Source organism: Acanthisitta chloris, unplaced genomic scaffold (assembly GCF_000695815.1).
Source record: "Acanthisitta chloris isolate BGI_N310 unplaced genomic scaffold, ASM69581v1 scaffold15696, whole genome shotgun sequence".
Lineage (NCBI taxonomy): Eukaryota > Metazoa > Chordata > Aves > Passeriformes > Acanthisittidae > Acanthisitta > Acanthisitta chloris.
The window spans coordinates 12,449-29,591 of record NW_008678841.1 but is presented as its reverse complement, the minus strand read 5'-3'; the positions used below and the strand labels follow the sequence as shown (position 1 = coordinate 29,591).

The window sequence follows — 17,143 nt, the reverse complement described above, 5'->3', positions numbered from 1 at the left end:
TAAAGGTATTTTAAGATAAATTTTAGATAGAATTTGAAATATTTAGATGATCTGAAAATCAGAAGAAAGTATACATGAGTTTTTTACTAACTTTGACTTAAGGGAGCAAAGAGAGAATTCTGTCACTTTATTGAACAAATGTAACAAATCTGTAGAAAGTCTGCACATTAATCCAAGTCTGAAAAGGTTGTTTTGTATATTTTTCACTAAAAAATTATGCATTAATGTGCTTTTGCAATGACAGAAAAAGCAAGAGCATCAAGCTGAGAAACCTAACTGCTTGGGTCTTCAGTTGTTCCAGAGTATTTACTCATCCATGACTTTAAAGAATAAGACATTCATCCTAAGACCCTCTCCACCACCTAGAAAAAAGGGTCCATTGTTTTCAGAAGCAGAAATCAAAATCTTTCAGTTTGTCAGCTTCTGCTGACATTGATGAGCCCACTACAAAACCAGAACAAAAAGTAACTGAGTATGCAGCACATACAATACCTCCAAGTCATTTTTAACAGTTTGAGAAACAAGAATCTGAAACAGCTATCAAAGACAGTCGTGAGTAATTTTCCCATTCTGCCACTAAAGCACAGTAGTCCCTTCTCTCAACAAAACAGGCTTAGACACCCTTCTCTTTCTTCATTCTGGAGGGACACATGACACCCACATTTTTTCATGATTCTAGGCACAAAGGAAACCTTGTAAGAAGAAGTGAAGTTTAAATTCCTGTAAAACCCCATTACCATAAACTCCAGATCCATTAACTGGTCAGACATTCAGCAGTGTTAAATAGTTTACAAAACTATATTGTGTTATCTTTTCCTGGAAGTTATGACTGGAAATTCAATCCAGTGCAAGCAGCAGTTATTGCTGCTGGATATCCATTCTCATCCTCATCCTTGTATGGGCTCACTAAGAACCACAGCAGGAGACTGACCTAGGGATCCTTTTTGAAAGATCTAGTCCTAGTTTCATCCACCTGAGTGAGATTTGTCCCACTACCAGACAGGTCAATATGAGAGAGGATATAGTGCAAGGGGCCAAAGAAGGACTCAACAGCTGCAGTAGGCTTTCACCAGTGGTACTACACTTCTTAGAATTTGGGCAGGACTATATTAGCTCAAGTGATGTGGGAACCCAGGGTGGGTTTCCATACATCATAACCACAGGGACCTTCTGGAATGACGTACATAATCAGTTTTGCCAATATCCCTCAAAACTGCCACTGCAACACTTCTACCACCATGCAAGAGCATGCACCACCTTCTGTGTGAATGTGAGCAGTAAAAACTGAGTGAAATAAAGCTCTAATTTAAATTCTAGAGCTCTGAAGATCTGGAAACTCACTATGAATGCTAAATATCAAAATTCGATTTGTTTGCTGTAGGTTTAAGTACATGTCTCTATATCATTAGTTGTATTTACCTACACAGCTTCCTTGAAAACCAGGAGAAAAATAAATCCTTAATTTAAAGGCAAATCCTCATTATAATATATGACAGATTATATACAACGGTTAATCGTAGAATCATAGAATTTAAGGGTTGGAATGGACTTTATGATCATCTAGTGCCAATCCCCTGCCATGGGCAGAGACACCTCCTCACTAGATCAGGTTGCTCAAGGCCTCATCCAGCCTGACCTTGAACACTGCCAGGGTTGGGGCAGACACCACATCCCGGGGCAACCTGTGCCAGTATCTCACTACTCTTAGAGTAAAAAGCTTTTTCCTCACATCCAACCTAGAATTTCCCACCTTCAGTTTGAACCCATTACCCCTTGCCCTATCATTGCAGTTCCTAATAAAGAGTCCATCTCTGGCTCCTTGTAGGCCCTTCAGATATTGAAAAGTTGCTCTGAGTTCTTCACGTAGTCTTCTCTTCCCCAGGCTGAACAGCCCCAACTCCCTCAGCCTGTCCTCATAGGGGAGGTGATGATAATGCTCTCACTAGCACTTAATATATTTCAAAGGGAAAAACAGAATAACTATTGTCTATGTACTCAAATTTCTACTGCAGTTTTTGTTAGACAGAAAAATAAGAGGAAAGCTGCAGTTCTTAATATCAGGAAATATCATACATGCCTGCACTCCACTGGCTGACAATACCATTCTATGTATTAAGTACACTACTTTGAGATGAAAATAACCACTGTAGGAGTATCCATTTCAACATTAATAAATAGTTTTTGCTTATGGCTCACCAGGCTGCTTCCAGTTAAAATTAGATTATAGTTGGGACTCTTGTAATATCTGCCTCACAACATCTCTTTTAGAAAAGAATGCACTTGTGCATACATAACTCTCTCTGAACTAAACAAATTTGCTGTCATGTATTTAAATATGATCAATCTACTAGCCAACATTTTAATTTCATGTTCTGTGGCAAATCTTGATGGCATCAGCTATTGGAAAAAAACAGACTCAAACAAAAATGTTCAAAAAAGGCTTTCAATTCCTAAATTGCCGTGTGTTCATGACTGTTTTTCTTGTTAACAGTTTTAATGAGAGCAGGTTATGGAACTTACGTGTTTGTTGTCTCTGTAGTGACAGAGTCCACTGACTTCCCAGGGCCCTGTATAGACTCCATGGCTGTGGAATAGAGAACTTTCTGCCCTCCATGACGTTTTGCATCTGATGTACTCTGAGAACCCTCCCCTTCTTTTTCCTTCATGTTGTTGTTCAGTATGTGGATTCCCAGTAGCAGACTGTAATCCATGATCTTAAAACTTTCTAGAACCTACCAACAAAGAAGAAATGGCTATACTGAGACAAAAAATAGAATTACACAGCAGCATTTTTCATATCTAAGTAAGAATAGGCCTTCAAGACACAAGCTTCTCTTATTAGGAAAACGTGTGAAATTATAGCTAAACAAAGATCTTATACTATCCTACACAAGCCAAAGTGTTAGTTACCTAACTAGCTCAATGCTCTTGTTACAAGCGGGAAAGAAAGATGTATAGCTGAAATGGAACCCAATGTTATTTTGTAGTCATGGACAATAATTCCAGGTGGCACCTTTTCATTATAGCAAATAAACAACTGATAGTTCCACCATATACTTATGAACTACAGACTTTTTAAAGCAATCTCTAATGCACGTTCCAGACCTTACTGAGCATTTTTGCTTAGACTGTGCTCTTTCTCCCCTCTACCTCTTGTTTGTAACAGAGAGAATATTCCTGGAAAACTCTCGAATGTCAAAAAAAAGCATTTGCTACCACCTTCTCATTAACAACTGACAGGATTTGATTACAAAAATCATGCATCTCTCTAAGTTAAATAAGGGGTATCTAAACTCAATTTTACTTCTGAAGCATAACTTAATCAACCAGCCTTCTCTCCTAGCTCTGCCAACCAGTATTGCCTCTATCAGTAGGCAAGTTCCCTTTCTTCTCTCACACACATGTACTGTCATGAGTTTCTAGTCAGCTATGTCATCATGAAGTCTGGCATGCTGCCATTAAAAGCAATAGAGTTCAAGTCAATACCCAAACATGAGCTAAAACAAGCTGTGATCACATCTAGTAACACAACCAAACTGCTCACAGACAGCAACTGTCTTAACTGTCTTATGCAACTGCAGTGCTAAGTGTAGGGAGAAAAACCAGTAACAACCAGAAGTGATATGCTATGCCACTCACCTCTCCTTTGCCTCACGCAGCACAGCAATGATTCATGATACATTGTGGACTCACAATGCCCTAAGATAAAGGTGTAATTTTTGGCACAGAATCAAGAGGCAATAGTATGTCTTTTTAAGTGAGCACGAACAAAATGTGATTTTGCAGCGATGACGAATACAGAGCAGTAACACCAGGTACCTAGTTTTGATGGAGATTATCAAAGTATAAATATTTTTACATAAAACACTGAGATAGCTGAGCAGTATCTTCCCTTCTCATACCTCCACAGGTTTAAAATATAACTGGCAGTAAATCAGTAACTTAGTATGGATGCATACTACTTAAACCATCTGATCTGTGCATCTTATCATAAGGTTTTTATACTACTTACCCTAATGGTTGGAAAAAAACCTCATTGCTCAGATAACCAGAACAGTGAAGAACCAAAGCATAACATGCTGTAATCTAAGTGTAGAAAGACACCACCTTGTCCTGGTTTCTAGACACAAAGGATGAGTGTAGAAGACACAGTAGGTTTGCCCTTGCTCAGAGTAATCTTGCACAGTGGAGGGTTATTTCAACTGTAACAAGAAAAAGGTTGCTAATGTATGGCCCTTAGTACTTCACAGCATCTTCTGATGAAAGAACTCACACAGGGTTTCAGCCTCTACAAAGTATATTCTAAATCACTGTACAACAAGATCCTGAAACTTCAGGGTGTATGGGAAAGTTGGTGGCTAATAACTTTCTGTCTTATGATCCTAACTTGCAAGACCGGCATGGCTAACAGGTACAAAGGCACTCATACCAAGGTACCAAGAAGTTCTAGAATTTTCTTTACTGCTTACTAATTGCTACCCTTTAATCAGACTTTCTCAAAGTGAAATTATTATATAATAAATTCATTAAAATATGTAATCAGCAAATGTTTGCCATGAAATACTGAAAGTAGATTCTGGGCAGGCTGAAAAATAACACCTTAGTAGTACAATAGCCAAAGCTGTTTATGCAAAGCCGGATTACAGGAGCCGGTCAGGCTAGCTTGGAAAAAGCACTGCCACTTTTATTTTACATTTATAAACTACTGCTGACAGGTCTGCCTTCAACCTATTCTTTACTTCCTTTTGAATTAGATCACGTTAGACACATTAGGATTTAACTGTACTAATTGCATAACCTATGTCTAGGACTGGATGTAGCCTCCCGGAAAGCTGTGGTATGATGTGCTGCTGCTTCTTCCACAGAGACCTTTTATGTGATAAAATTAATCTTTCTGACTGCATCAATTCACCACAGCCACTTAAACCCAGTACTTGTGCAACACAATGGACTATTCTTTGATGATTCATAACTTTGCCATAGGATTAGTGAAAAATGTCATGAAAACAAGTAGCTGTTTTGTTATTCCAGTTTATTATGAAACACCTGCACATTCAATGGATTAACTGCAGTACAAATTCTTACAAACAGCATATAGCATATGAACTCTAGCCCTTGTCCCCCAGACACCCTATTTATGATCCAACTCGAAGGCAGAACTGTGCTGTCTGAAAAGTGTCATCAGGATATCATAACACTATCTGGCCCTCTGTCTGCCTACAGGTTTGATGTACAGTTCTGATTACATCCCCAGAGAAATTTGATAATCAAACCAACCACTCCTTAAGCAAATGCTCCTTTTTCACCATATCAAAGCATGTTTCACTTTCCATTTATTTCTAATGAAAATTCTGATATGAAATAATTAGCCAGAATAACAAAGAAGAATCTTGGAAATCAGGACTCAAAAAACCCTTACTCTGTGTCAAACTCTTCAGTCTATATTGACAGAAATCTGACTTCAATCAGTGGGATTTCCAGCTGAATATATCAGCAGTGTTCTCACATTTGTATCATCATTAATATTTAAAATACCAAATCATGACAATTTTTTAATGTGTGAGTAACATTTGCACACACAGTTGTACAAATTAATCTGGTTTGCCAATGACAAGTTACAGAATGCAGCATATCAGGATATTTCTGAACATGCAACATTCTATGAGAACAAAAAAAGGGGTAAGCCTTTTCCTGTGCTGAGGTTTGCTCACAGGTAGCTTGGATGATTTTAGATAAGACTGCTCTTGAGATGCAGCAGCAAGCTTTTGCTACAAAGTGATAACCTAATCTAATGAAAAAAACCCCAAATAAATCATAGTACTAAAGGGCTATATTCATAGTAAAATGAGAAAGCCCTCTGTAGCACCTGATGCCATCCATGTGAGATCATTGGAAATTGACATTAACTCCCAGAAATACACTCCTTGTGTAGTGCAAGTGAGAGAAATTTAATCACTGCTCATGTAACCACTCTGAAATGTACCTTGCTAGCAGAACAGCACTGTCAGATTTCAGCAAGAATACTCTTACTAGTTAGTACACAGCATGATTAAGTGTTGTATTTGATAACAAGTAAACCTCCAGTTCATTAACCTGACATTAAATTGTTCATCTCATTTGTATTTATATAGGTGTTATTTCACTAGCTACAGAGATTCTATCAACACAATGTTGTCACTTGGTCACCAAGTACTGTAGGCAATGCTGCCTTGAGCTGCTCTGACAACTTCCAGATGGCAAGCGTCACTCACCCCTTCTAGCCTTAAGCACTATTTTGTTTCCATGCCACAAAAAAAACCCCAGTAAAATGGCATCACAAACTAAGTTATTTCAGAACATGAAAAAATAACTCTGTGAATCAGATTTTCTTTTCTCAGAGCTAATCAGATGCTAAGGCATTCTGTGAATCATCTTAGTAGACATGGTTACATTCCAATATCTCAGGCAGTGACTAACAGAGCAAACAAGTATTTCTGCCATAAAATGTCATTTTTATTTTAAAGGCAGCCAGCCCAAGCTGCTTACAGGAAAATCTGCATTCACATTGCTATCCACGCAAAACAACATGCAAAAAAGTCAGGTCATTTTCATAGAAGAGTCAAGAAAAAACACTACTCAAACAGAAAATTGCTTTGCAGGCTTATGAAATGCAAAAAACTAAAAGCATAACCATGCAAGCAAGTACTTCCTCTCCTACAAGCACTTTGGAAAAGGGATATAGGAATTAATGCAACAGAAAGATCAATTTTACACCAAATGAATAATTACTCTTCAATGTAAGGAGCTATATAAAAAGCCCACAAAATAAGGGACTGTCTCACAGAATAAGCATTTCTTAGAATGTCAATACCCAGCAATGGGTCTGGTTTAGAAAAAAACATATCCCAAGAAAATAAGTCACCACCTCCCCCCCAAAGTATTATGTGGAATCGCTTCCCATTTCAACAGAATTCTCAAAATATATAGTTAACCAACACTCCTAAAACTAACAATCTGGTTTCTGATTTAAAAAGTACAGAGAAATTTGTAGTGTCAATTGATGCTACAGAAGTGACAATATATAAAGATACAGCAGATCTGCAGCATCATTGCACATCCCTTTTCCTCAAACTATCATTTCTGACAAAGAGGCCCTTCATCTAAGATTAGAATCATGGAATCATCAAGGTTAGAAGAGACCTCAAAGATCACCAAGTCCAACCACTGCTTTAACCCCTAAACCATGTCCTCCAGCACCAGACCCAGATACCTCTTAAACACTTCCAGGGATGGTTACTCCACCACCTCCCTGGGCAACCTGTTGCAGTGCCTGACCACCCTAGCAGTGAAAAAGTTTTTCCTATACCTAATCTGAGACTCCCCTGTCTCAGCTTATCACCACTCCCTCTAGTCCTCTCACTGCAGGCATGGGAGGAGAGACCATCCCACACCTTTCTACAACCCCCTGTCAGGTAGTTGAGGAGAGTGATGAGGTCATCCCTGAGCCATCTCTTCTTAAGGCTGAGCAAGCCCTCAGCCCTTCCTCATACATGTGTTCTAGAGATTTCACAAGCCTTGTTACCCTTGGCTAGACTCGCACCAGCACCTCAATGTCCTTTCTAAAGTAAGGGGCCCAAAACTGAACACAGCACTCGAGCTGTGGCCTCACCAATCTGAGTACAGGAGGATGATCACTTCACTAGTCCTGCTGCCACACTATTCTTGACATAGGCCAAGATGCCATTGGTTAGGTTACCTGTGCACACTATTGGCTCATATGGAGCTGGCTGTTAACCAGCACTCCCAAATCCCTTTTTGATGAACAAGTCTCAAGCCACTCCTACCCCAGCCTGTAGCTCTGCATGGGATTGTTGTGTCCCAAGTGGAGGACCACCACTGAGCCTCACTGAACCACATGCAGTTTCCTCAGCCCACTGATTGACTCTGTCCAGGTCTCTCTGTAGAGCCTTCCTACCCCCAAGCAGATCAACACTCCCACCCAACTTAGAGTCATCTGCAAATTTCCTGAGAGTGCACTCAATCCCCATGTCCAGATCATCAATAAAGATGTTAAACTGGACCGGCCCCAATACTGAGCCCGCTAGTGCCTGGTCACCAATTAGAGAGAAGGAACTTATTTTTCCACCTTCATGAATATGGACAAGATATCCCCAGTAAGAAATCACAAAATATGCATACTTTGCCTACTGTAGGTCATTAGAACATCATGTGATAGCTTGAAAAATACTCTTTGGATCAATGCAAAAATCTGTTTACTTACTGCAAGACCAAATTCCCGAGTTTTACAGTGAGTTGTCTTATCTGTTTGTGAAAAACATTGTGGTTTTAACCCAGCCCCCCAAAACCCTTTTTTGAGGAAAAATTCCAAAGCCACTCCTCCCCCAGCCTGTAGCTCTGCATGGGATTGTTGTGTCCCAAGTGGAGGACCACCACTGAGCCTCACTGAACCACATGCAGTTTCCTCAGCCCACTGATTGACTCTGTCCAGGTCTCTCTGTAGAGCCTTCCTACCCCCAAGCAGATCAACACTCCCACCCAACTTAGAGTCATCTGCAAATTTCCTGAGAGTGCACTCAATCCCCATGTCCAGATCATCAATAAAGATGTTAAACTGGACCGGCCCCAATACTGAGCCCGCTAGTGCCTGGTCACCAATTAGAGAGAAGGAACTTATTTTTCCACCTTCATGAATATGGACAAGATATCCCCAGTAAGAAATCACAAAATATGCATACTTTGCCTACTGTAGGTCATTAGAACATCATGTGATAGCTTGAAAAATACTCTTTGGATCAATGCAAAAATCTGTTTACTTACTGCAAGACCAAATTCCCGAGTTTTACAGTGAGTTGTCTTATCTGTTTGTGAAAAACATTTCTTAATGTAGTTTTAAATGTGACAGGTGTTCCAGAATCCCTAAGGTCACCAAGTTAACTAAGAAGAACCAGTTGTGAGTTTATAGGCCAGCTCTTAAATATGCTTCATTAAGAAAAAAGTCATCCTTAAGTAAAAAATGAAGATCACTAGTGTTCTTATAGCACTCTGGCCCACTTTTTTAAATAAGTGGGAATAAGTCTTACCTTCAGCTTTTAGAATATGATAATCTTGCAGTTTTCCTGGGAAATTGTATCCAGAATTTCAGGATAAAAAAATACATACTGTTTTATTTGCATAGTTAATTTTCATCTCCCATATTTACATACATGAAAGTATTATGTAAGAGGATAAATACTAAGAATTGACTAGTGACCGACAAAGAGAGGTTTTCTGAGTGAGGAAAACATCTCACTAAGCAGACATTAACAACAAAGTAAAGAGCATGAGGAACAATACTTGGCATTTTTTATTCCATTTTGCCAGTTAATAGAGCTAACCGCATTTACATGTACCTGTACTTTTAGCCCTCTTCAATTTTCTTTTTCCTTGAATTCAGCAGCAGATGGAATGGGAAAAACACGATGAAGCTATTTTTAATAAAATACCCCAAATTCCTGCATATGACTAGCTGACATTCAAGAACATACAGTATCTGTGTGTCTGTGAAGCAGAGATCTACAAATACAGAATCCTATGATTATCTGTTCTCCTGAAATAAATAAAACTTGTCTAAAGTTATAATAACATGCTTTGTTAGGTAACTAGATGAGAAATAATTTGTAGAGTAATATCTCTGTATAACCATGACACTGTCTGTTTTAAAAGGGACTTCCCTCTTTTTTTCTTTTTATAAAGAGTTACCAGTTCATCTGTATGTTAAAGGATTACAGGAAAGACATTAAGAGTGTTTTCACAATCAAACCACTAGACATATTCTGATGCGATGTGCTTGTGTGCCTTTCCTACAATAATTTTTGACATGTACCTCTTTAAAACCCTATCTTCATTTTTAACATGGAGCGATCAAAAGCCAAACTTTGTTGTGTGTTTTGGACAGTGAATTCCCTGTACAGAATAGATGTCTTCCACATGCTTTCTGCCCAGAACAGAGCTAATTTGTATTTATTAAGCTGCATAAGAGCTACAGTAACACATCAAGTAAGTAATAATGGATGCCTAGCTTTACTTTGATTCCATATCACCTGTGACAAATAGAATGCTACCATTAACTCCTAGCCTTTCTCATACAGATTCACGCTAATGTTACTCATACCTAATGCATCACTTAAGTGCCACAGCTTATGCTTCGCCCCACAGAAGTATTCCTCCACACCAAGACAATTTCTGCAGGATTAGGTCTTTGTAACAGAACACAACAGCAGCTAAATCTGATGTGGAGCTTCATTTTCTTCACCTTTAAAAAAGAAATCCCCAAATGCACTTCAAACCATCTTCAATATCTTTACTGACTTTATTCTTATTTAGAACTTGCTTATGTGCCATACTCTTAATTCCTGGTCTCATTCATGAGCAGAATTTTGTCTGGAAATTAGAGAATCTGCTCTATTCTTTAATAAATCATCATTTTACACAATTATCAGAGTAGCTAACAGCATGCTTACTAAAAACAAATCACACCTACTGAAACTAGCTTCCAATGCTCTCATCATTTTCTATTACACAAAACGCAGGACCATTTGCTTTCCAGATTAAAACAATCTGGAGTGAATAGCACTTCAAAGCAAAGACTTTTAGGAAGCTGCTTAGGCAAGTGAACTTTTAAAAATTTATTTATTTTAAAATATTTTTAATTTTCATTTATTTTAGCACCATTTTCCTGTAGCGTGTCTCCTGTCTCCACACCTGACCCACCCCAGTAACTACATCAGTGCCTGATGGCAAGGACAGATTAGCTACCATAAGTCCCAGCAATAGTCTCGAATTTGAAAGCTAGTTCAAATTTTCAAGTGTGTGCATTGTGTGTGTGATAAACTCCCGAATACAACATCTTTAGGAACACTGCAAAGTTACACTTCTTGGTGGAAAACGCAGGCCCCTTGCTGAATGGGGCAGGAGATTCAGTGACACAGATCACAGCAGGTTCCCACCACCACCATTGTTATCACCAGCAAGTTCTGCCAGGACTCTGAAGTTAGTGATGGAGCTTAAGGAGGAGAAGGGTTGCCAGCGAGGGATGTTCAGATTAAAGCAGCAGGAAAAACATCCATTGCTTCCTGATTCTGATTGCAGATATGAGCAATGAAAATATAATCCAAATTTAAGTATCACAGTAGAGAATTTCTTAGTCCTGAAATACTGTGAAGGTGAAAAAATTTCCTTTCTTAAATGAAATTTTTAATTCCAGTGCCTATACTAACTTTTTCACTTTGGCACAAAAGTAAGAAGATATTACAAGTTCTGAAACCCTGAACAGCTTAGGTGAGTCATCGCTCACATTAAGTAGCCATCTAAATATCACATGGGTAGAAAAAGCAGTGGCAAGACAGACAGAATGCCTCATTCTGCAGGCCGTGGAAGACAAGAAGGTGATCAGAAGCAGACAGCATGGGTTCACTAAAGCTAAGTCATGTTTGACCAATCAAATTGCCTCCTGTGATGAAACAACTGCCTAGACGGATGAATGGAGAGCAGTAGACATGGTCTACCTTGACTTCAGCAAGGCTTTCAACACTGTGTTTCACAGCATCCTCATCGGAAAATGAGTGTGAATGGGATGAGTGGACAGTGAGGTAGATTGAGAACTGGCTGAGTGACAGATCCTGGAGAGCTGTGATCAGTGGCACAGAGTTTAGTTGGAGGTTGGACCAGATGACCCACTGGGGTCCCTTCCAACCTGACCAATTCTGTGATGTCCTTTAAGCAACACGGACAGAACACCTCCTTTCTTTCTAACAGTAGAAGTACAATGCAGGTGGTCAGATCCAACCTCATTTGCTGAGCAAATTCAGCTGTATGAAAGATAACACTGTCTGCTCCCTTTGTTTTACAACACAGAGTAAGAATTATTTGAATAGAAGAAAAATGGCTGATACATTTTTATATACATATAACCTTCAGTGTGTGTGTATATATCTACAGATACACACAGACATATACTTTAGTATATCTATGTGTTTTTAGGTATACACACTGGTTACTAAAAGACAGTATGCTTCTTTTAATAATGTTAAAATTTTACTGGGCCTTTAAGAACTTTAGACTAAGATTGCACACTGAAAAAACTGGTATTAGTTCAAATAACATGCAGCAAGAATTTACCCAGACTTTCAAAAAAACAGTGTGTCCCTTGTAATTATTAAATGAGTCCTGTTTTTATTTTTCAGTCCAGTTCCCTCTATTAGATTTCCTTTATTATTTTCTATACAATAGATCTGCCAGGCTTTGACTGGGTAAGTAACCTTGAACAAGTGGGGGATGCACAAAAGGGCATCCAGATCCACAGATGTGACATACTGATGCATTCTGCATTATCACACATGGCAAGAACTCAGGAAATACTTACTGTGAGAAGCTGCAAAAAGAACAATGTGTGGTGTTAGATAGATGTCTCATGCTGAATATGCAGCTGAACATTAGGTCACCCAGCTTTACAAACCAATCACAAGGCATTGCAGACTTGTGTGACAACTGAACAGAAAATTCTATTCATGCACAAAAACAATGCTTTCCATCGTGTACCACAGATGGTGACGAACAACAAACTCTGATATTCAGGGTGCCTCTTCTATGTGATGAGTTCAGCCTATCCATTCTGCTTCTTTTATTATCAAACTCCTGTGATTCCTCTCAGACAGACAATTTTTTCTCTCCATGACCCTATGAATCTCAGGAAACTCAGAGAAACCTGGGTAACTCCCTCTTTTCCTACTTCATGTTTTCTTACCTTTGCCACACAAAAAAAAAAAAAAAATCCATTTTGTTTAACCACAACAATTTTCCCTGCCCATAACAGCAGCTGATGCCATTCACCAATGTCCTCTCAAACAACAATGGCAGATATCCGTCTCCTCACCTGAAAATGTTATGTGGGCCTTAACTATGACCTTTCAGCTGAGGAAGAAATTTCTTTGTTCCAGAAATAAGACTGCTGCCACTAGGCCTGCCTTCCCATTCCTAGCCCTTGTTAACCTACAAAGAGGCAGATTTACTGAAACAATATGGAGCTTGCAGCTCTACATACAGTTTATCATACCTAACACACCTTCTGAAGCTAATTGTGCCTTGGCATGAAAATAATTAAATTCTCCAATAGCAATCATCGTTATCAACTCCACTAGACTACCCTCCTATATTAATCTCTATTTCCACAGATGGATCAGAGTAATCCTGGCTGTACAGAGAAATAGGGGTTTAGCCCTGGAACCTGGGGTTGTGCTAGATGATAAGCTCAATGAGTCAGCAATGTGTCCTGGGGACCAAAGTGGTCAACTGTACCGTGGGGTGAGTTAAGCACAGTATAGCCAACTGGTTGAGAGAAGTGACTGTCCCACTACACTCAGCACTGCTGCAGCCTCACCTCAAGTACTGTGTGCAGTTTGGGGCTCCACAATGTAAGGAAGATATAAAAGCATTAGAATGTGTCCAAAGGAGAGCAATAAAGATGGAGAAAGGACTGGAGGACATGACTTGTGAAGAGCAGATGAGGATATGGTCTCAATGATGAGGGGAGGACTCAATACTGTCTACAACTTCCTTATGAGGGGGGTGGAAAGGGTGGTGCTGATCTCTGGTGCCTGGTGGTAGGATGCAAGGAAACAGCTTAAAGGTGCGTTGAGGAAGTTTAGATCAGAGGTTCTTCAGTGAGAGGGTAGTCAAGCACTGGAAGACATTCCCCAAGGAAGTGTTCATGGCTCCTAGCCTCTTGGTGTTCATTAAGTATATGGACATTCCATTCTATGATTCCACCATCTTAGATCCCAACAGCTTAACACAAATACAGGCTTCATCACTGCTCTGACATCCATAGTTTTCCCTAATTAAACTCCATGGAAAATGAATGGAGGTTAAACAACACACAGAGCCATGTTCTGCTCTCTGTTTTCCTGAGATAAGCCTAGAGCAGAGGTGAGCACAGGTCAGATAGTCAATAATTTTTACTCACTCGACAATCCCGCTGTAGTGTTTTCATTAGCGCGCTGTGTGTTTCAGAGTCAAAATACAACCCTTCATGCATGTCTTGCAAGAAATCCAAGTCTTTGAACGTAGGGTTGGACTTCTCTCTCTCTTTTCTTGATGCTCTCCGTTTGTACGTGGAGCCTTTCAAGTCATATGTGAAATGCATTTTCAAGGCTCGTGGCAAAACATTGTTCATGACAACAATTCTAATATTAATACCGCCTGACTGAACACAGTACAGCCCATAAAATTTTGGTAGAAGAGTCCTTGGATTCTGGTTCAGATTCTAAAACAAAAGAGGTATTGTTAAATACGTCTATTTTCAATAAACTTGCATGCATAAGAAATAGGGTTTTCTAATAGCAAAGTACATTAGCAAACACCAGGAAAACTGTGCATATCTCCTTATTCAGCACAGTTTCTTTGACCATTTGATTTTCTTTGTTGGTCTCTATTTCAGAAAGCTAGTATAACCAGTGCCTTTTTGATAGGAACTTATGTAGGCCAAGAGCAGAGCAGTAACTACAGGTTACTGCAGATTTCTCTCAAAGAGCAGATGATGCTAAAAATAAAAGCATCCTGAAGACTTTATTCATTCTGACCCAAACAACCTTTGCATTCCACCTGCTGGAAAGAGTTTGGGTCAAATGCAGTTTTAATTATCTTAACTTGGATTCTGAAAAACAGAACCCCTGTCTCCATGAGGGTTAGTGCCAAATGACCAAGCTGTCTCCACAGGAGTGTGAGGTTATAACAGAACCACAACTGACCATTAGAACAGAAAAGTGTGAAATAATCCGAATTCCACTATGGGCAAAAAAATTAAGGAGGAGAGGATAACAGAGGTGAGAGATAAAGTCCTCCTTCTAAATACAATTGCTCTTAGTCTTTGGCATGAAAAATCAAGTAGGGGAAAACCTGCTTTAGGTCTTACATGATTACTAAGTCACAACACACAAATATCAGAGTTATTTACTTTCACAGGAAATACAATTATTTACTTTCACAGGAAATAATCACAGTGATTGAAGCTTTATACTTTGGAAAATATTGCCTATGTTAACAGTGAGAATAAAGTCACCAGAAACAACACAAAGTGGCCTTATGTTTACTTGCAATAACTCAAACTTATGCTGAACTAATTATCATAATAAGAAAAAAACCAAAAAAGTACCTGTCACCAATGCCCTTTTTAATATGTCAGTACACCTTTTTTTTTACACAAACAGTGAATCTATGTTACTAAAGTAACATGCAATAATTACAACATTCTTCATTTTTAGTACAAGTGAGAAGGTAATTTTTCAAGTATTTACTTCAGAAAACAGAGCAAGAAAAGTCAGTCACAGGTCTAATAATAGGAAGTCCTGCATACCACCCAGAAGAATCTCTGTTTGTATGGCTGGGTACCCAAAATGAAAAAGAATTAGATTTTATTTACAGTGGATCAATGTTTTTCCTTTCTGATGATTGACACACAAAACCCAGTACAATCGACTTAGCATTAGCCCTCATAAAGCTTCATTTAAAAGTTCAGTTTTGAACAAGTTACATGGATAAAAATAACGTCTATATCACTGCTTTAATACATGAGAAATGGACATTAAAGTAGTCAAAAACAAAAGTGAAACTGACCGGTCTAGTTTCTTTGTCCACTCTGAGTGAAATGCAGAGGGTAGACAAACACACAAAATGGAGAAAAAGATTTGAATTAGAAATTTAGAAACCTTTTTTCTTACTAGCTGATTAGAAGCAAAGTTTGGTATCAAATCAGATGATGACATTCAGTTTCATCTTGAATGCTAAAAAACCAATTCTTATCTTGTATATATTCTTGATTTATATCTATTCTTTCTGTGGGGTATGTGGGGTACAAAGTTGAAAGACAGATAAAAATGTCAAAAATATAATGAGAAAACAGACAAACTCAGTGAAGGATCACAAGACAAATGAAACCGAAACTTCAGAAGTGTGACATGAAACAGGAGAAATACAGGTTAAAAAAAAGTCTTCAATTACTTACCATATAATAGCCTGGCAAGAGCTTCTGAAGAAACTCAGCCTCTTTATGCTGAACTGTCTTGATGATGAACTCGTCATCACTAGTCACAAAAAATAAGGACCCACTGGCACCTGGGTTGGATAATTCAATTAAAGGTTCACTGCAGATTGAGTACTGGAAGAGACAAAAATTGTTTTTCACTGTCAATGCATATATTACCCAAACACAAGTTTAATACAAAGAACTGCAGATTCAAACAGGCACAAGATAGTCATGGAGCTTATTCTTTGGTCTTCAATTGTAGCAATGGTACTATTGTACAGCAAGCTGGATCACAGTTATTTGGCTGAGGTTTGGCAGGCCAGTTATTACCATCCACCCTGCCCAGGACACACTGCACAATCAGGGAGGAGCTGCTGGCAGCTGAGCACACAGTCCCTCTTCATGTCCCACTGCACCAAGGTGAGAGTTCCCTTGGAGTGAAGTGAGCGGTTGAGGAGGAAGGAGTTGATCCCAACACTGTCAGCATAGCAAATTCTTGAGTCAGAAATATTAAGATGCAGCTTCACTGCAACTGTTTGCTTTTCACAGCCATTTATGAAGCGAACAGGTACAAGATGTTAGACAAACACTGGGAGTAGAAGTTTCTCATTACAGACAAACACGCAAGTCCTATTTGGTGAAACTGGGACAGACTTCGATATTAGATATTAGATAGATATTAGACTAATAATCTGGGTATAACTGCTAATGCAGTTTTCTGCTTGAAAACTGCTTGAAACAGAAAAAACCCCAATACTAGTAAGCAAGAAGAATTGGAATTTGGAGGACCATTATTTTCAATATTTAGACAAGCTTTCTCTTCCACCGACACATTAAGAATTATAAGGAGGAAAAAGACACCAATGACTATTCCTATAACTAGTAGAATGAGATTTTACACAGTGACTGCTGTACATTTACTAAATCTCCCTTAATTCAAACTTCACAAAGTGAACTAAATGGAGAGGAGCCATTGAGCTCAAAACCACAGAAAAATCTGTTTATATTAAATTAAAAACTTGTTTAAAAGATAACTGAACTTTCATTCATGCACCCTTTTCTTCTGTTACATTCAGTTTTACACAC

The 17,143-nt window shown here is 38.8% G+C and overlaps 1 protein-coding gene across 1 annotated transcript in view; it reads right to left on the bottom strand.

Moving 5' to 3' along the window:
• Positions 1-2,516: 2,516 nt before the first annotated feature.
• Positions 2,517-17,143, bottom strand: part of PIP5K1B (phosphatidylinositol-4-phosphate 5-kinase, type I, beta) — a gene marked incomplete at its 5' end in the record, with an annotated part of 25,447 nt that continues 10,820 nt past the window's right edge. The window contains 3 exons of the mRNA XM_009077068.1: positions 2,517-2,732; positions 14,000-14,299; positions 16,037-16,189. Of these exons, the coding sequence (XP_009075316.1) occupies positions 2,517-2,732; positions 14,000-14,299; positions 16,037-16,189 (669 nt within the window). The remainder of the gene's footprint in view (positions 2,733-13,999; positions 14,300-16,036; positions 16,190-17,143) is intronic.